General features: G+C 50.1%; 1 protein-coding gene and 1 long non-coding RNA gene across 7 annotated transcripts in view; one reads left to right on the top strand and one right to left on the bottom strand.

The window, feature by feature from the left end:
* Rnf157 (ring finger protein 157) overlaps positions 1-19,920 on the top strand; it is a 75,309-nt gene extending 55,389 nt beyond the window's left edge. Inside the window, exons 9-20 of one of the 3 annotated variants that reach the window (XM_027425592.2) lie at positions 470-541; positions 1,222-1,381; positions 1,838-1,950; positions 5,403-5,641; positions 6,270-6,378; positions 8,058-8,169; positions 9,065-9,234; positions 9,472-9,537; positions 10,477-10,525; positions 12,028-12,138; positions 15,908-15,948; positions 17,477-17,613. In XM_027425592.2, coding sequence (XP_027281393.2) covers positions 470-541; positions 1,222-1,381; positions 1,838-1,950; positions 5,403-5,641; positions 6,270-6,378; positions 8,058-8,169; positions 9,065-9,234; positions 9,472-9,537; positions 10,477-10,525; positions 12,028-12,138; positions 15,908-15,948 — 1,242 coding nt within the window. In that variant the 3' untranslated portion in view covers positions 17,477-17,613. Of the gene's footprint in view, positions 1-469; positions 542-1,221; positions 1,382-1,837; positions 1,951-5,402; positions 5,642-6,269; positions 6,379-8,057; positions 8,170-9,064; positions 9,235-9,471; positions 9,538-10,476; positions 10,526-12,027; positions 12,139-15,907; positions 15,949-16,046; positions 16,283-17,476 lie in introns of those variants that run through there. The other 2 variants (XM_027425594.2, XM_027425591.2) reach the window with 2 other exon arrangements.
* On the bottom strand, positions 5,122-17,486 carry LOC113836693. Of its 4 annotated transcripts, none has more exons than XR_004770751.1 (6): positions 16,394-17,486; positions 10,600-15,923; positions 10,321-10,472; positions 9,736-9,890; positions 8,287-8,389; positions 5,122-8,173 (listed from the first exon to the last, which is right to left on the bottom strand). It is a non-coding gene; the product is annotated as an uncharacterized LOC113836693 (long non-coding RNA). The 4 variants fall into 4 exon arrangements; XR_004770749.1 differs by lacking the exon at positions 16,394-17,486 and having other exon boundaries at positions 5,122-5,307; positions 5,670-8,173; positions 10,600-12,033; XR_003487129.2 differs by lacking the exon at positions 16,394-17,486 and having other exon boundaries at positions 5,122-5,808; positions 6,161-8,173; positions 10,600-12,033.
* Positions 19,921-20,129: the final 209 nt, after the last annotated feature.

Here is a 20,129-nt window from a genome sequence, read left to right as displayed (position 1 = left end):
TCTAGGCAAAAACTCTACAACTGAGCCACACTTTAGCCGTCTATACCCTTATTTTTATAGTAGTGGCCGTCTATACCATTATTTTTATAGTAGTGGCCGTCTATACCCTTATTTTTATAGTACTTAAGCTGAAATTTTCTTACACAATGAACACTACATATACCCTTCCATCCTCTTTTGAGTGTATGCTGTTTGTAACTGTCTGCAGTAATGAGCTCCAATACAAATACTGTCAGCTTGTACAATTTTATGTTCCTTGTTGGACATACTAATGGGTAAACTAAACATTTGATTTTCTTTCCCCTCTCAAATGCAAACATAAGTAAATAAAAACATGCTTTATCTATGTGCGCCCTTGAGTTCTGTCATGGAGACTCAGTAGTCCTGGGTTACCATGGGGAAAGGCAGGGCGTCCACTCTTGTCTCTCAGTAGTAAGCCTGATCTTGGACTTCACTGTTTGCTGTTCAGGTAGACGGGGTCAGCTACCTTCTTCAGGAGATCTACGGGATCGAGAACAAGTATAACACCCAGGATTCTAAGGTAAGTTTTGTTAGAATTCAGGATTCGCTCTTCCCTCAGAAAAAAGTGAGAATCTATGCTCTAGCTGAGGCTGAGGGTCTCGTGCCAGCCAGGTCCTAGAAGATTCTCATTTTATTATCGGTTTCTGCCACTTTGGAAATGAACAAAGTAGGCTGCTTCCCATCTGCCCTCTGCTCTGGGGCTTAGCTGAGCTCTGCATTCCCCTTCACCTTCATCTGTGTTCTCCTAGGTCCCTTCTGCTTGGACCTGCAGAGGAAGAATGAGCTCAGGGGGTAGTCCAGTCTCCCAGCTTCAGGGAAGTAGAGGCAGGGGGACCAAGTATCAAAAGCACTGCACAGGGCTGGAGAGGTGGCTCAGCAGTTAAGAGAACTGGCTCCAATGCAAAAGACCAGGTTCAATTCCCAGCACCCTTGTGGCAGTTCAAGACTATCTAATTCCAGCTCCAGGAGATCTAATACTCTCTGGCATTTTGCAAGCACCAGGCATGCAAAAGGCAAAGCACATAAAATAAAAACTAAGTTTTAAAAAAGCACTGCGTAAACTGGAGTTCGGTGTCAATGTAGATCCTGTTCTGAGTGCTTATCTGCTCTTCAGCCAAGCTTCCTTGTAAATAAATTGTGTGTGTGGGTGGTGGTGGTGGAAGGCTGTGTGTCATTAGCCGAGTGTCTCTTTCTGGCCAGGTGGCTGAGGATGAAGGGAGTGATAACAGTGCCGAGTGTGTGGTGTGTCTCTCCGATGTCCGAGACACCTTGATCCTGCCCTGCCGTCACCTCTGTCTTTGTAACACCTGTGCAGACACCCTGCGCTACCAGGCCAACAACTGCCCCATCTGCCGGCTGCGTAAGTCCCGGGTGTGTGTGTATATATGTGAGTGTGTGTGTGTGACTGACTGTGTGTGTAAGAGAGTGTGTATATATGTGTGTGAGTGTGTGTATGTGTGTGTCTGTGTGTGTGAGAGAGTGTGTCTCTGTGTGAGTGTGTGTGTGTAAGTATGTCTCTGTGTCTGTGTGTGTGTCTGTGTGTGCACGTGTGTCTGTCTGTCTCTGTGTGTGAGTGTGTGTGTGTCTGTGTCTGTATGAGTGTGAGAGTGTGTGTGTGTGTGTGTGTGTGTGTGTGTGTGTGTGTTGGGGGGGAGTACGATAGCCAGGGCTGGGGAGGTCGGCACAAAACATCAGTGTTCTGTTGCTGGGTGCAGCAGATGGATGGATGCTGACCGGGGCCTGGTTTCTGCCTGGGCTCCTGCTCATCCTTAATCCTGAAACAGGATGTCCTGATGGCCTGTTTTCTTCTTCACAGCGTTCCGGGCACTGCTTCAGATCCGAGCCATGCGGAAGAAACTGGGCCCTTTGTCTCCAACCAGCTTTAACCCCATCATCTCATCCCAGACATCAGACTCTGAAGAGCACTCAGTAAGCTGGCTTGGTGGCCTCTCAGAAACAGATGCTCTCTCAGTATTTTTCTGTGGGTTTTGTTGTTGAGACAGGGTTTGGCTGAGTGAACATGGCTGACTTGGAACTTGCTATGTAGACTGGAAGGTCTCACACTCCTGGTGATCTTCCTGCTTCTTGCTCCCAAGCATGAGGGTTACAAGTGGGAGCTAGCACAACCAATTTTGTTCTGGTATTACATCAAAAAAAAAAAAAAATTAAACCAGAGCATGTTGAAGGATTTTTTTAAAGACTGTCTGGGATCATGTTGTAGTAAAACATACTGATAGTGGCCTGGAGAAATGGCTCTGCTGTGAAGAGAACTGGCTGCTCTTGCAGAGGACCCGGGTTCAATTCCCAGCACCACATGACAGCTCGTGACTGTAACTTCAGTTTCAGGGGATCTGACACCCTTTTCTGACCTCCAAAGGCACCAGAGATACCCATGGTGCACAGACATACATGAAGGCAAACACTCATACAAAAGAAATAAAAATAAATATATCTTTTCTTTCTTTCTTTCTTTCTTTCTTTCTTTCTTTCTTTCTTTCTTTCTTTCTTTCTTTCTTTTTGCAACAGGGTTTCTTTGTGTAGCTCTGGCTGTCCTGAAACTCAACTCTGTAGACCAGGTGCTGGAATTAAAAGTGTGTACTGCCACCACCCAGCCCAAAACTAAATAAATCTTTTTTTTTTTTTTTGAGACAGAGTTTCTCTGTGTAGCTTTGTACACCAGGATGGTCTCGAACTCACAGAGATCCGCCTACCTCTGCCTCCCAAGTGCTGGGATTAAAGGAGTGTGCCACCACAGCCCCGCTAAAGCTAAATAAATCTTTTTTTAAATTTTTATTTAGTATGTATACAATGTTCTACTCACACATTTGCCTGCACATCAGAAGAGGGCACCAGCTCTCATTACAGATGGTTGTGAGCCACCATGTGGTTGCTGGGAATTGAACTCAGGTCCTCTGAAAGAGCAGCCAGTGCTCTTAACCTCTGAGCCATTTTTCCAGCCCCCAAGCTAAATAAATCTTAAACATCTTACTAATACTGCACCTGAAGGTTGCATTCTGATTACTATAGCTCCTTTTCCTCCTCTGGAACCACAGTCCAATTGATGCTCATCCTCCCGGAGCCGTCCATGGAGGTTCACTCCGGTGGGATCCAACTGGTTTGGATCTGAGTCATTTTTCCTGTCTTTCCTTGGATCCTTGAAGACAGCTGCTGCCATTCTTCATCCTTTTTTTGGGGGGGGGGCATCAGGGCTTGGAACCCAAGCAGATAACTGACCTTAGTGTCACAGTGTAAGGAGACAACCAGAGTTCACTTGGAAGCAACAGTCGAGAATGGGTGTGGCTCAGGGACAGAGGGCGAGCCTAGCATACACAAGGCCTTGGGACCAGTCACCTGCACTATACAAACCCCTACCTCCCAAGTGACAACCACATGTTTGTTTTGTCTTGACTAACCCGTGGTGGGAGAAATTTATCATTCAGTTAACTGTATTGAGGAAATTGGTTAGTTAATTATAAGGGAGGAAGTCATTTTAGCATTTTAAATTACATTTATTTATAAATTTATTTTAAGGTGGGGGGAAGAGGAGGAGGAAGTGTGTAGTGGGGAGACCTTGTGGGAATTGATTCTCTCCTCCTATCTTGTGGGTCTCGGAGATCAAACTCCAGTAGTCAGGCTTAGTGGCAGCTGAGGCAGACACAAGTGGGTCCTGAGAGACACTGGTTAGACAACCTATCCAAAACGGTGAGGTTCAGGGTGGAAAGAGACAAAGACATCTGGCATCCTCCTCTAACCTCTTCAAGTGGATTCAGGGCACACACCCACACATGGATGTGTATACACTACACATACAGAAAAAAATCAGTTAAGCTCTTCAGAAAGATGAAAAACATTCATACACCGTAACCTAAATACTGAGAAAATGACCTGAAAGAGAAGGGGTTTATTGTGCTGGTGGCACCGAGGATGAACCCAAGGCCTCACATGTGCTAGGCACAAATCCTACCACTGAGCCACCCCTCAGCCTGAAAAAGATTTGTGTACAAGGATGTTCACTGAAATATTGTTACACTAGAATGTGTTAAACACAGCTGCACCCAGCACTGGCAGTCAGGAAGCTTCCAGTGTCTATACAGGGGATGGATCAGAAGCTTCCAGCTGTAGGTAAAAGCTAGGAGCACTGATGCATGCCTGTAATCCCAGCACTTGGGACATGGAGGTGTGTGGTGTGATAGTATTTATGATTTACTAAAGCTTGTCTGCCTGAGGAGTCAGAAAGCAAAGCCGGCCTCAAGCAATGGTGATACACAACTTTAATCCCAGGACTCAGGAGATAGGCAGATAGATCTCTCTGAGTTCAAGGCCACCCTGGCCTACAGAAGAGTGACAGGACTCATGCCTTTAATCCCAGCACTAGGGAGGTAGAGACAGGAGGATATTGCTGGACAGAGAAAGGATTATAAAGAGGAGACAGGAATGAAGAGCTTTTGCCTTTGAGGATTTGTGGAGACAGGATTGCCATTTCATCTTGGTAGAGGTAAGATCTACTGGCTTGGCTGCTTTGCTTCTTTGATCTTCAGGCAAGCTTTAACAAATCATAAGTAATATATAATCATAAATAAAAGGACACTGGGAGTCATGAAAACCTGTCTTAAGAAAAAAGGAGCTGGATCATGGTGGTGCATACCTTTAATCCCAGCAGAGGCAGGCAGATCTCTGAGTTTGAGACCAGCCTGGACTACAAAGCAAGTTCCAGGACAGGCAGGACTACACACAGAAACCCTGTCTCAAAAAACCAAAAAAGAAAATAAGGGTGGGGGCGGTATTTATGTTTAATTAAATAAGCAGGATGCAAACTTTTTATTTTATTATGTATATGTATTTATCTGTGTGTGAGTGCACACGTGTGAGTGCAAGTTGCCCCTGGAGGTCAAAAGGCAGCATTAGGCCCCTGGAGCTGAAGTTACAAGTGACTGTGAGCTACTGATGTGGGTACTGGGATCTGAGCTCAGGTCCTCTGCAAGAGCCATCTCTACTAGTGAGCCATCTCTCCAACCCCCAGAATTGTCATTTACAGATTAATCATAAATCATAAATAATGGAATAAAATAGTTAGAAAAATGTACTAGATTGCCACTGAAAGTTACTTTGGGTGATTTATTATTGGTAATTTTTTCATCTTTGATGTATTTTACAAATTTCCTACAGTGAGCATTTATTTATATTATCATCAGAAAAATAGACTTTGTGAAGAATCATTTAGGATCTGGGGCTCTTCACTTTACCTTCTTTATGTTTAACGGGAGCTTTTCTTACCAGAGCCGATACCTAAAAACAAAACTTCTTTTAATGTTCAGTAAGAGACATGATCACGCCCTAATACAAAAAGTACCTAATGTTTGGCCTGTCTGTGATTCTTGTAGTCCTCAGAGAATATCCCACCAGGCTATGAGGTGGTGTCTCTCCTGGAGGCCCTCAATGGGCCCCTCACCCCTTCCCCTGCTGTTCCTCCACTTCATGTCCTTGGAGATGGCCACCTCTCAGGAATGCTCCCATCATATGGCAGCGATGACCACCTGCCCCCCATGAGGACGGTGTCCCCCCTTGACCGCCTGTCTGATTGCAGCAACCAAGGACTCAAACTCAAAAAGAGTCTATCCAAGTAAGTAGTTGATGCCCGCCAGTGTTACCCTGGGTTGTCTCTGAAAGCTTCCGAAACCATCCTTCCTCAGCATTGTGATAGTCACGTTGTAGGAAAACTCTCCTGGTTCTGTCTGCTCACTCACAGAAGGCCTGAGAGGCACGCTTGCCGTGGCGAGGAAGGGGCAGCTTTCCCCAGAGAAAGAAAGAAAATGTCTATGGGCACTTAGGGTCGTGTGTTCTGTGGCAGGGTGTGGGTGGTGGTCAGAAAAGTGATGGTCAGGGAAGAGGACATTGAGTCGTATACACAGAATCCCTTGGGGCCCTGCTTAATCTGAAGTCAGAGGAACCAAATGGCCCTATATCCTGAACATTTAAATCCACAGGACACAAGCATAACACAGTTTCTGTGGCAAAGGAGGATGTCTCACAGATCAAGGTATTGAGATGAGGGAGGGAGGTTGCTAGTGTTTTGTTTTTTTCCTCAAAGTTGAGGAGCTAGAGGAGAGGAGTCTATCCTGCTCCGGTACAGAGAACTGACCTGGTGTCTTCAGTGCTCCCCTGTGCGGCCTGAGCAAGGAAAGATCAGTCCAGCACTGACCTCCTGAGTGGACAGTGCATTCAGCTGCTTTTCCTCTGGGCTTTTACAGATCTGTTTCCCAGAATTCTTCTGTGCTACATGAAGAGGAAGATGAGCGCTCTTACAGTGAATCTGAGACCCAGCTCTCTCAGAGACTATCAGCTCAGCATCCGGAAGAGGTACCTGGCTTTCCTCTCCCTCCCTGGGTACTGGCGCCAGCCATCTGCCTACATGGCTCCTTGGTCCCCCTGCTTTTATCCGTCCACTAGACCTTCCAGCACCTCACAAGGTGGTAGCTGCAGCGGTTTCCTGAGATTTATGAGTTCCCCCATGTCTGCAGCCCATTTGCTCCTGGCCCTATCTTATAGATTGAGACGACATCAGAGAGGAAACTATAAAAGGTCCTGCCCTTGCAGCACTGACATGCTTGGAAGTAGGGTGACGGTAGGCTAGACGGCTGTGTGGACCGTCATGTTAGACAGGAAAGGGAGCCCTGAAGTTAGGACTGGAGCAGCTGTCTCAGCACTGGTCCTGGAGAAAGTGAGAAAGCTGTGGCCTCTAAGAGCGTCTGACACAAGCGAGCAATGGGAATGCACTGCTAGACACGCAGGGCCAGGATGGGAGGGACAGCAGTGACGACTGGAGCTTTCCGCCTTGTAGATCCCTCTCACAGACCTTATCTAGAATTTACAGACCTTATTAGCCAAGTACTGCCCAGGGCCCAAGCTGGGTCCCAAAGGCATCCAGAGATGGGAAGTGTTCCATCCTCAGGATTTCATGTCTAGTTGGGATAGCATTTGTACTCAACCACCAGCCCTGGGTATGGTTCACTGTTGCAGCCCAGTAAGTACTTCATGAATGAATACATGGTGGGTTAGTTGAGATAGCTTGCCATGAGTTCACTGTATACCTGAAGATGACCTTGAATTCCTGGTCCTCCTGCCTCACCTCCTCCCAAATGCTTGGTAGGATTATAGGCTGCCTGTAATCCCAGCACTGGAGGCTAAAGTAAGGGGTCACAAGTTTGAGGCCAGCCTGGGACACATACCAAGTTCAGTGCCAGCTTGCTATTGAGGCTAGCTCAAGAGAGAAGGGGCAGACAGAACGCAGAAGAAACCATAAGTATCATGTAGCGTACAGCACAGTTTCCTTTAGCAGAGGACATCAGAAAAACTGTTACGGATGGGGTAGCATTCGGCTGAATCATGAAAGTTTTTAGACATAAGGGAGAGAAACATTCAGAGGGAGAATGGAGCAGGCCGAGGGAGAACTCTGTTTTCCAAAGGCCCCTCATAGTCTCGTGTGGGAAGCCAGCAGAGCCAGGAGAGTGCTCAGTAGTGTAGGCCTGACCTAAGATGAAAGAAGCCCTCCCGGGGTCTGGAGAGCCACCCTTGCACCTTTGCACCCACCCAGGACAAACCTATGGAGGGGTCCTGTAGGCAGTGAGGGCCCTGCTGGGTGGAAGGCAGAGGTGGACAGACCTATGGAGGGGTCCTGTAGGCAGTGAGGGCCCTGCTGGTTTCATGTTCTTTTCCTTCTAAGGATAAGCTGTTTGTAACCCTGGGATGTCCCCCTGCAACAGCTGCTGGATGACCTGTGTCACTGGAGCTGCAGCCTCAGGCAGGAGGTGCTGACTGAAGTGTGCACTCCCCTGGGACAAAGTCACTCTAGGCCCTGGCTGAAAAAGAGCACTGACAGAGGCTAGCACTGCCTCTCCTGTCACTCATGCCCACAAGAGAGGACCTTGTCCTTCTTGGTGTCAGATTCCTCTCTGTCCCTACCCAGCTCTGTTCTCACCCTTCTGCCCATATGCTGGGCTCGTGCTGGTTTCATGTCCCATTGTGTCCTTCGCCCCCAGGGACGCGATGTGACTCCAGAGAGTGAGAACCTTACCCTGTCATCTTCAGGGGCTGTTGGCCAGTCGTCTTGCACAGGGACTCCGCTTTCCTCTACCATCTCTTCCCCAGAAGGTACCTGAGGGATCAGGGAGAGGCTGCCTGTGCCTCCCTCCCGGTCCACAGCTCTGCTGTGACTTCCTTTGGGGATGGGAACAGCAAAGCTGGTAGTCAGGGAAGACTCTTGCTCACCTTCCTGCATGACAAGGTTCCCTCTACACTATAACAGCTGGAGCACAGCCTTGGTCCTTGAGTTTCAGAGCAGTCTTGGAAGACCTTCAGTCTAAACCTTTATCTGGAGAGGGCAATATGCGGCCTTTTTTTTCATAAGTTCTTTTAATTTATTTTTTACATTCCAATCCCAGTCGTCGTTGTTGTCTCCCCCCCCCCCCGCCCCCATCTGCTCCTCAGAGAGGGTAAGGCCTTCCCTAGGAAGTCTAAGTCTGTCCCATCATCTCATTGAGGCAGGACCAAGGCACCTCCCCACCCCCCACACCCCTGTGTCTAGGCTGAACAAGGTATCTCTCCATACAGAAAGGGCTCCACTAAGTCAGTCTGTGCGTTAGAGTTAGATCTTGCACCCACTGCCAGTGGCCTCATGTATTGTCCCAGTCACACCATTGTCACCTATCTTAAGGGAGTCTAGTTTGGTCTTATGCAGGTCCCCATCTGTCAGGCCTGAGTCAGTGACCTCTCACTAGCTGGGGTCAGCTGACTCTGGTTTCCCCATCACGGTCTTGACTCCTTTGCTCATATTATCCCTCCTCCCTCACTTCAGTTGTACTCCAGGAGCTCGGCCCAATGGTTAGCTGTGGATGTTTGCATCTGCTTCCACCTGTTTCTGGAGGAGGGTTCTAGCTTCTCTGGGGTTGTGGATTGTAGGCTGGGTAATATGTGGCTTTTGTGCCCTTTGTGCTCCTTAGTAACCACGGTCCCCTCCCCCTCCCTATCCTAACTTCTGTCTGCACAGACCCTGCTAGCAGCAGCCTGGCACAGTCAGTCATGTCCATGGCATCCTCCCAGATCAGCACTGACACGGTGTCCTCCATGTCTGGCTCCTACATTGCCCCTGGCACAGAAGAAGAGGGAGAGGCCCTGCCTTCCCCACTAGCTGCCAGCAGGGCTCCCTCAGAAGGAGAGGTAAGGGAATGTCCTTGATCTGCCTTGCTCTCTGCTTCATACATGGGTTCCAGGTAGCTTCCTAAGTGTCCAGGTGCTAGCAGGGGTGCTGCAGGGAGCATGGCATGCCCTTAGACCTGGCTTCTGTGTGCCACAGACTTTGTGCTGAGGAAATGTTGGCCTTGTGTTTGCTGTCCTAAGAGCTTAATTGGAGAGCCTATGATGATAATACACTTGGGGTTTGTTGCTCTTTTACAGGGGACACCAGCAGAGTCCCCAGACAGCAATTTTGCTGGCCTTCCAGCTGGAGAGCAGGATGCAGAGGTAACCTCAATGACAGGTAGCAGCTCCCTTTCCCACAGCCAGTTTCTCTAACTGGGAACGGCTATGTCAGAGGAATTCTGGCGAAGCCTTTCTGGATAGCACGCCTAGATCTCGAACTCTGGCCTGGGACACTGTCCTGTTACCAGGAGACACTGGTTCTAGTATGATCCACAGAGAGTGAATACAAAGGGAACCTACCCATGCCAGACCCTGACAGGCCTCAGGAATGTGCCTGCTGTCTGCTGTCATGCAGTTAGTCTGTTTACTGGGTCCACTGTGTCTCAGGTGCTCCCCACAGGATACACAGACACCTGTCCCGAGTGAAATTTCTTCTTGCCTTTTATCTCCACACCCTGTGCAGAGGCAGACGGAGTTTCAGCTGTGAGTGACAATGCCCAGTGTGCTATGTACCCATCCCTGTGCAGCTCAGGGCTCACCATTGTTGACATTTGGGTAGAAACTGGCCCCAAAGAGTTTTTGAAAGCTTTATGACCTCATGATTTGCTTTAATATTTTGTCTCATTTGCTGATTTGAGGCAGGACTTAGCTGTGTAAACCCATTAAGAATTTAGGCTGGCCTAGAATTTGCTATGGTAGACCAAGATGGCCATACAGCTGACCTTACAGGTTACACTGACAGGTGACCTTCCTGCCTCTATCTTCCAAGTTCTGGGATTACAGGCATGTGGCCATACCTGGCTTTGATTTGCTTTTTCATTAAACCTGATTTCTATTAGTGTCAGGTAAGCTATGATATGGGTAAAACCCAGTCTAAGCACATACCTGGAGTTGGCCAAGCATCGCCTGACCATGGCCATGGTGGGAAGTGTGTGTGAGGATGCAGACCATGGAAATAGCTGCCACAGGGATGACTTGTCTTGTCTTCGCTTGGCTCCTCTGACTGCTTGGTAGACTCATGGGGCTTTCCTTCTGTCCTAGGGAAATGACATTGTAGAGGAAGAGGATAGATCACCCGTGCAGGAAGACGGTAAAAGACCTGGTCTTTGCTATCTCACATTGCTTTCCTGGGTATTTGCTAAGGGGTAAAGAAAGGGGAACTACCATGACTTGATGGCGGTGCTCAGCTTTGTGACTGTGGGGGCTGGTTATCTTGATGGCGTGTCAGGTAAGCAGGGTATCAGTGACCTTAGTGACATCCTCAGCTCCTCCTGGAACTCAGCGGGGAATGCTGCTGAAGACACTGTGTTCTGCACCCACGCCTGCCTCCTGTGGCAGTTCTCTAGCTGAGCTCCCCAGCTGCCCTGGCACCCTAAGTGGAGCAGAGTTTCTTCCCCAGGAGAGGCAGGACCCTGGCAGCTGGTATGGTTTTGCTTTAGTGGTGATCATCTGGGGGGCGTGGCTGAGGAAGCACAGGCATCCCTGCTGGGCTCGCCTAGGCAGCACTGTAGCCTTTGGTTTGGTCTTGAGTGAGGCTGGAGAAAAAGGCCTGCCCTGCAGGGCAAGGAAGGAGGAGGAGGAGGTGGTTAGAGAAGTCACCGTGCCTGTCCCAGAAGCCAGGCTCCTTCCCTCTGCTTCTGGGCATGTGCGCCATGGCCTGGGCGCAGTTGCTCCAGCACATGTCATCCTAGTTGCTTCTGCTTTAGTGCCGGCCATTGCTTCAGGGGTGTCGGGTGCGTGTGGACTCGACAGCTCCCACTGGCAAGAGGCTCCAAGACAGGGATCTCAAGGCTGGCCTCTCTCATTCCTGCACATCTGCTCAGGGCTCAAAGCTTTACTGCCTCTGAAGATCACTTCAGAGCCCAAGCCAAAGTCCCCCTGAGTGATGGTTCCCCAAAGAGCACAGGGTGGCCAGGTTGCCACCCAGGTCTTCATAGTCTACACGGAAGGTTTTCTCCTTTCCTTTCTCTGAGAAAGAAAGGGGGAACTCGAAAGAAAAAAAATCACTGCAAGTTTCCCTCGCTTTCCCACATGACTGCAGTCTTCTGGACAGCTACTGAAAACACACTCAAGGTAACAACTTCAGTCTCCTGAGAGAGTAAAACATAATTTTGTGAACAGTCATTCTGACGCAACGTGCAAAATTATGGAACCAAGGCTGTGAGTTGTTTGTGCATATGACTGCAGAGCCCTTGGTCACAAGTGTACCCCACTGGTGCCTGAGGGCCACAGGCCTGAACAGGGTACTCTCTCATGGTCGTCTCCAGCCTCTGATAGCCACAGTGTCACCAGGCTGGCCTGACTACAGCTGTCCTCCACAGTGCTCTCCCTGCAGGGATCAGACTTACAGGGGAACAGCCACTAGCAAGGGGCCGCCTGAGGACATAAGCCAGGGTGCTGTGAGAACGCGGACATGCACACACAACTCGGTTCTTCTGTCCACTCTCTACTCACTTGATTTGTCGTCTTTTTTTTGACACATGATTTGATTTTTTTTTCTTTTTGTCTCCATCCTTAAGACTTTCCTTTTAAGGACAGCAAAGTAGAGGAAACATAGCTAGCCCTTGTCTAACTGCATTAACTCCGTTACAGGCCAGAGGACATGCGCATTTCTAGGCATGGAGTGTGACAATAACAATGACTTTGACATCGCAAGCGTGAAAGCACTGGACAATAAGCTGTGCTCTGAGGTCTGCTTACCCGGTGAGTGGCAGTCTGCTGAACATGAACTTGATGGGAGACATCCCTCTGCTCACCCCTGCTCTCCCCATGGTGCACTGAAATCCTGTGCTGCAGCTCTAGCTAGGAAGGCCAGGGAGGAAGCAAGGAGGCCCCAGGAAGCCTTGGGCTTTACACAAAGAGCCACTCCTGCCCCGACAGTATCCTGACAAGAAAAAAGGCAAAAATTCCCCGCTCCCACCTTACTGTTTGGTCAGCCCCTTCGAACAAGTTTTAGAGACACGTGTCAGGTGGACTGTCCTGTGTTCTTCCTCAGGAAGCCTGAGCAGTCAGACACCTCTCCATGGAGGCCTCGGAAAGGAGGACTGCGCTTTTAGAATTGAAACCATAGCTCTTCAAGGGACATATGTTTGAAGATCACAAAGAAATCTAAAAGCATCCTATAGGCCAATGAATAGCTCTCTGATCCAGGGAGCTTTAGGTCTCCAGTGATCACACAGACAAGCCTTGAATCCCAAATGAGAAGCCAGAGGGCAGGTATACTTGGTTCTCTGAGGCCCCAGCTTCTCAGCATGCCCGTATTTCTTTTCATGATTTCAAGTTGAATCTGCAAAGTAGCCATATTAATTATTCAAGGCCAGTCACACTAGCACACGCCTATAATCCCAGACTTGGGAAACAGAGGCAGCCAGATCAATGCAAGCACAGACGAGGAGCTAAATAGCATAGACCTAGTCCCCCCACCCTCCCTGAAAAAAATAAAATTAAGCCAGGTGGTGGTGGTGCATGCCTTTAACCCTAGTACTTGGGGGGAAGCAGGAGGTGGATCTCTGAGTTTGAGGCCAGCCTGGTCTACAGACCAAGTTCCAATACAACCAAGGGCTACACAGAGAAACCATTTTGAAAACCAAAACTAAAAGGAATCACAATTGAGCACTGGCCTCAGTGTGCCCACTCTGCAGCATCACAACCCACTTCCTAAGAGCCCAGCCTGGGCCAGATGCTCCCTGCTGGCTTCAGCACAGAGTGCCCCTTCACACTGCCCTTGTAATTCCCCCACTGTCACCCCGTGAAGACCTGCTTCAGCTTCAGAACAGCCACTCCTGGGTCCAGTGCTTTACTCGCTCAGCGAAGTAGCTGAAGGTGTTAAGCCACAGGACCTTCTGTGGTTGCCACTCTCCTTCAGCCTGTGCCAGATATGGTCCCAGCAGGCCCTGGCCCCATGCAAGCCTGTGGCAAGGGAAGCCAGTTGCTCAGGAGAAACTTTCTCCGGCCTTTCCAAGGGCTCTTCTGTTTAGTTTGTCCTGAAGACACTGCCCAGGTCGCAGTCTTGAGACCTGAGAGACAGCATCAGATCACCTGCTTCTCCCACACAGGCCCCAGGCACACTCCCTTCCCGCCAAGCAAGGCGGAGGACGTTGATGTGCATGGCCACCTCCTGCCCAGTTAAGCCTGGACTGGAGCTGCTGGAGACCAGGCACACTCACCCCTGCCTTCCCACTCCTGGCCTTGCTTCCATCTGTCCATTTATGTTCCATGTCTTTATGCCAGTGTAGGCCTGTCTGTCTGGTTTGCTCATCTTTTAACTCATTTATGTTCTCTGACTTGTGTGAGAGTTCATGTTCACTCTGTGCCCGCTCTGTCCTGCCTCTGCTCAGCCCGACAGCAGCTTACTGGTGTGTGCACTCGAAGGGCTCCCGCTTAGGGCTCTAGACAAGCTTCCAGTTCCTAATTGGCAAGGGCTTGTGTTTGATACACTAAAGAATCTGTGGGGATATATGCATTTCTGTTTGACAAAGACAGGCACGCTTCTGTGGCAAGGACTATGGGATAGGCATTCTTGGTTGGTCATAGGGTGAGGATGGTGCCTGTGCCTAGCTTTGCCGGTGTCTCTGTGGCTTTCTGCCGGCCAGCCTCTCCTCAAGGCTTCTACACTGAGCCCTGCTTTTGGCAGAGGGAGCTGCTGTCACTGTTGGAGCCCACGGTGCCATGGAGACCAAGCTTGCTCTTTCTGCTTCCTCCTCTCCTCTCCAAGTCTCCCTCCCAACAACCCGCTTGTCAGTGCGTCTTCATTTATGGGGAGGGGTTCAGTATGGGGACAGAAGAGTCCAAAAAAGGAAGCAAGTTTCCTGTGGTAATTAAATGGGGTTCTTGGTTTGGCCAAACGTGGATCCAGTCACCTGTAGGTCAGGAGAGAGACTCGGGCATAAACGGCACTTAAGTGTACAGATACTTGTGTATCTGTAGTCCAAGGGCTCTTGCAGGGAGGAGACGTTGTCCCCTCTGCAGCTTCTGCCAGACCACACTGAGAGCAAAGCAAAGGTGACAAGGTGCTCTGAGGTATCTCCTGGGTCAAAGCCAGGAGAGTCTGCATGTGCTCACTCTGATCCCACCCTGAGAGCCTCAGGCTAGCTTGCTCCTCGATGTTCTTGAGTGTATTTTCCCCAGAAGATCACTTCCCATAGGCCCTGCCCCTGCTTGAATCTGTTTCCCTCTTCAAACAGGTGCCACCCCTCATGGAGGGCACACTGAGCACACAGTTGGAGAAGGCCAAGAAGGGTGTGGGGGGTCATTTATGCCAGGAAATCCACCCTCACCAGGTTTGTGAGGGCCTTAGAGGGTATCTGGGCACCTCAGCTCTTCTCCCGTAAGAAGCTACCAGGCCTTCAAAGGCCCCAAGACAGAGGGTAGATTTTGGATCCCTCGTGTGAGAGCCGGTACACTCTGAAAGAGCTCCTGAAGGTTGGAAGGGGGTATGATAGGAACTCCAAGAGTATCACATGGGGGCCAGGAGAGGGATGTGGCATCATGAACAAACTCAGAAGGCTCTGGGTGATGTGTGTGATGGAAAAGGGAAAGGATAATGGCTGTTAATGAAAATAAATAGTTTTTACATGACTGAGTAACACAGGACTAGGCCTACGCAGTAAAACCTAAATATATAGAGAGAAACCTGAAGTTCAATTTACTCCTCTTTCTTCAAGCCTCATGATATAAAATCAAGATGTGGTCATGCACACCTTTCATCCCAGCAGTCAGGAGGCAGAAGCAGGAAGATCTTCTATGAGTTCGAGGCCAGTCTGGTCTTCATCTAACGTTCCAGGCCAGCGAGAGCTACATGAGATCCTGTCTTTAAAAAAGATGCTTTGGAAATGTTTGCAGTAGTAGGCTCTGAGGGGAAGTGGCCCTTAAATTTAATCAACACATTAGTAGGGACAGCAGAGAGAACACTATGCCAAGTGTCCCTACATAGGCCTCTGGAGGTCTCTCCCTCCTTTCACCTCTGAGTCCCCAAAAGGAAACCAAATGGAAAAACACCATTGTCCCTCCCCCTGGAGGGAGCTTAAGTCTCCAAGCTCTACTTTCTTGCCAGAAGGCCTGAATTCAGCCAGATGTGGTGGCACACTCATTGGGGACATCCCCGTGGAACCCAGGCTGTCCTCTTGAGTAGGCTGTGGAGAAGCAGCAGTAGCAGGGATGCTGTGGACCCTGTGGGTCCTTCCAGGCAAAGGACACCTCATTCTCTCGCCTTATCCCCTCCTGACACACAGCCCATCTGCACCCTCACCTGCTCTTCAAGGAGCAATCCACAGCACTGATGGGGTTTCCTGGGGTGGCAGATGCTACCTGAGGTCATCTGTGAATTTGGTCAGGACAGCCTCAGGCCCAGTGTCACCGGTGCTGGCAGCAGTGACCATGGTGACAGTGATGTGGCTGCTGCTGTTTTACTTGTGTGTGTATGTGTGTCTTCTCTCTTGTTCACCATTTGCTTTTGGTCTCTCCTACTGAACAGCCGCAGCTCCGGAGTCCTGCCCCATAAACATTGAGGAATAGGTATGACATCTACCAAATTATATAACGGAACAAACCACTCATTTGATCTGGGTTTCTAACTGAGCATCCTTTTGCCTGGTGTTCTTCCCTCCACTCAGAGTGCTGCCTGCCAAGGGGGAGAAGCATCTCTGACTCATGCTCCAAGGAGCAAAGAGCCCATGGGCGGTTGTGGTGTGAAAGCCCTCCCCCGCCTCCTTTCCTGGTCTCCACTGTGGTCTGTTCCTGTGGCCTCAGGAGAGATTCCCACACCACAATACTTGGGAAGAAGCAATCGATAACTGCTCCATCTTAGCGTGCATGCCATTAAAGGGCTTTATGTCTTGAGCTTGCTGAATCTGAGGCTGATTGGCCATTTTTAAGTTGGTCTCAGGACAGCACTATAGAGTTAACTGACTCCACATACTGACAAAGCCCCGTCCCCTATCCCGATCTGAGAGCCACACACCCTTCTGAGTTCCAGGATGCAAACGTGTATACACCACGGTTCCTGCAGAAGCTTGTCTAACGGCCCATGAAAGGAAGTTCCTTTCCTAAGCATGCCAACCTGGGAAGAGTAAGACTCACTGTGTAAGGAACACACCAGCTCTTCTAGAGAGAATGGAACGGAGAGCTAACTTGCCAGCTAGACGACAGCCAGAGGGACCCAGGGGTCACATGAGGGTCCCCTGAACCCAGCTGGCAGGGAACTGGTCATGGCACATTTCTGAGTCAGGTATCCTGCTGGCATACTGACATGTGGACTTATGCAGGCCTCACAGAAAACTTGTGAGGGCCACACTCACCTCGTCCGACATACGAGAAAACCAGGCCCTGAGTAAGATGGCCTGTGAAGAGCAGACCACTGGTCCTAATGAAGTAGGGGTGGGGCCCAGGTAGGTGCGGTGCAGGCGTGAGTAGGGACACAGGTATGTGTAGGTTGCATCAGAACACAAGCAGGGATGAGTTTGCAGTCGGAGTGCAGAGGCAGCCAGGGGCTAGGAGAGGTAAGTGTGATAAGTGGTGTCTTTGAACCCGGGTGCTCAGGTGAGGAAGAGATGAGAAGCAGAGGTGTAGAGGAAGGGCTCTGAACACCACATTTTGTCCCACCCAAGGCTTCTCTTCCCTGGCCCTGCCATGCTGCCAGCCCCTTCCCACCCCTTGGCTCCCACAGCGAACACAGAGGCTGTAGGTCAGAAGTGTGCTCTTTGTAATCTGCCTTCCGTGGAGGAAGCAGCTTGGCTCAGCCTCATTATCATAGGCAAAATCCAGAACCAAGTACTTAACATGCAGAATGGATGCTAGGTACGTGATGAACAAATGCCTGCAGTGTCCGTCTGTCTGTCCATGGGTCACAGGCAATGACTAGTTAGGAAGGAACAGCCCTGGCACATGGCAGCAGTCTTCCTCTCACGAGTGGCTCGCACACTCAGGAGTTTCAGATTATACACAGCCTGCTGGATTCTGTGTTGACTCCTGTGCTCCCTGCTGGAGACACCATGCAGACTTGGTCTAAGGAATGGTTCCCATAACTTTTGATTTTCTTCTCCAGGTGCCTGGCAGCATGATGATAACATAGTCAACCGTCACAATACCCGGTGCCGGCACTCATCATCTAGCAGCCTGGAGGACCCTGAAGAGAACAGGCCTTGTGTATGGGATCCTTTGGCTGTCTGAGGGCGCCTGCACCTGTCCCTGGGCTCCCCTCCTGTCCTTGCATTCCATCTGTCTCACTGGACCACAGGCCTTCTAGGCATCTTCAACAAGACATGTGGACTTTATACTCACATGGAGGCAGGACAGGACAGGATGTGGAGTGCAACCTCATCTCCTGTAGCCGTGATGCTTACCCTCTCACAAAGAGCCAGAAGCCTTCCTCCTTGTGGGCTGATGCTGTCAGTGAACTATATAGCACAGCAGCCAAGCCCAGTGGGCCAGTTGAGCTGAGGGCCAGGCCTGGTAGTTTCTTTAGCCTTTTCTCCACTCTGACCACTTGGTCAGAGAGACCAAGAAGACTTGGGGAGTTGGCAACTTTGTTACAGACAGGTTCTGGTCTCTGGCACCTCATGACCAATTAGAAACCTAACTCGAAGTGGTCAGGGTTAGCTCCATGAGGGAGGCCACCTGCACTCTTGCTCCCAGAGCACCAGGAGTCCCTTTCTCAAGCCTAAAGGAGATGGTGATAGCCAGAGGGGTGGCTGAAAGCCAGATCTGCTAACAGAGCCGGTCTCCTGTGCCTCCTGTGGCCCCAGTTAGGATGGTCACCCTGCAAGACTTGTCCTCCTCAGGTGCAGTCAGGAAGGCCTGCTGGGTCACCCCTGTGTACAATGCTAGGGCTGAGCGCTACCGTAGCCCATCTTCACCACAGCCATTGAGAGGGAGTCTCAAACCCAGCTACCCTTTCTCTATCCCCTTTTAATAGCTGAAAAACTAGGCTAAGAACTGTGGACCAGTGCTTCTCAAACTGGTGCACAGGAACACTGAGGAAGTGTCGAGCTCTGAGACCAGCTGCAGGATCACCTGAGGACCAAAGGATTAGAAGACCTTCCCACCCTAGTGTATCCCACCCTGCCTTTCAGAGCTGGTGGGTGAGAGGGACAGAGCTCCACGGGCTCACCAGAGCTTAGAGATGCCGTCCAGTCCAGTCAGCACTCAAAGCCATGGCAGCAAGCTAGCAGGAAATTGTTGGGTGCCTACCTTTCTCGTCTCAGCGGATTTCACATGGCTCTTAAACAGATCCCTGTATCCTGGCTTTTGAGAAAGGTAGTTGTTTAGTGGAACATGAGATGGTTGGGGATCCAGATTAGAAACAGTTACTTATATGAGGAGCTTTAGACTTGGCAAGTGTGGACCTACAAAAGCTCCTCCCCACCAAAAAAAACCACCCACCAGTGCCCAGGATCCTGGGGTGGGGTGGAGAGTTTGGCTTCAAACTTGCTGTGTAGCTGGGGATGACCTTGAACTTCTGATGTTCCTGCCTGGACTGCCCAAGCATTAAGATTACAGGCCTGCACCACTCTACAGCTCTCTCTCCTTTACCTCCTGTGTGGTTGCAGAGGAGTGTGGAAATCCGGCTCCTAGAGGGAGCCTGCCATCCTGCCTGAGGCGTGATGGACTTCGCCATTCCCAGCCCCCCTTGATGTCCTTCCCTCCCCCAGCAGTCACACTTGAGGGTTACAGCAGTAGAAGCTGAGCAATAACCACACTTCCTCAATGAATGAAGCAAAAGCAACAGGGAAGTTCCCTTAGCCTGGGGTGGTGCACACAGACCCATCCCCTCCCCTGGCAGGCAACGGTAAACTAAACGGTAAACGGTATTCACAGTGTGGTGTGACCTGGAAGGAGGGGGTGGGTAGTTGAGATGAAGGAAATTCAGGTAAACAGTAGCCACAGTGGCCAGGAACCCCTTCCCCCCACATCAAGAGAGCAGTCAGCCTAAACCCCATAATCCAGTACCTAGGCTAGAGCACCCATCCTGCCTTGCTCCGTTCCTGCCCCTCACTCTGTACTTTAGTTCTTGGCAAGCAGAAATAGCCCGTCCACAGAGGTGGACTCCCATCATTTGGAAACGGTCCCCTTGCCAGGATTGTTGCCACACGACTGCTGCACTTTTCCATGCTCTGGGTACTGTAGTGATCTTGGTTTCCTCAAAGAGCCTTTTACTTTACCTGAGTTTATACCACCAGAGTTTATTCCCCCTGCAGCATCTTCTGGACCCAGACACCAAGCCATCTGTCCTACTGGGGCGCTAGTCCTGCCCACCTGGTGTTGGCACGCTGGCTGCTCACTTTGTTTTAGGGCCCGCACACCTGGTGTGTGTGTGTGTGTGTGTGTGTGTGTGTGTGTGTGTGTGTGTGTGTGTGTGCTGTTTGTGCCATCTGTGTACCCTCACACTCCCTGGAGTACACTTGTTGGCACACTACAGTGGGGACATCAAGATGCAATATTTATGGATTGCTGCATGATTCTTAAAAGCGAATAAAGCTGTTTACAAGGGAAGGGGCGCTGTTAACTACACGGTGAGTTCATTTGTGAACGTCTCTGCCAGTGGCTGGGCACTCTTTAGTGTTTTTACTCTAGGATCTGGGGGTGGAGGAATGGGCGAGGCACGCTCTTGGGTACCAGACCGAAATTTCTCTATGGTCTGAATACAAGCAAGGCCTCTCGCCCAACCCCATTCCTAGCTGAGCCCTATCTGCCCCGGC

Source organism: Cricetulus griseus, chromosome 7 (assembly GCF_003668045.3).
Source record: "Cricetulus griseus strain 17A/GY chromosome 7, alternate assembly CriGri-PICRH-1.0, whole genome shotgun sequence".
NCBI lineage: Eukaryota > Metazoa > Chordata > Mammalia > Rodentia > Cricetidae > Cricetulus > Cricetulus griseus.
This window is presented reverse-complemented; position numbering and strand designations above follow the sequence as displayed.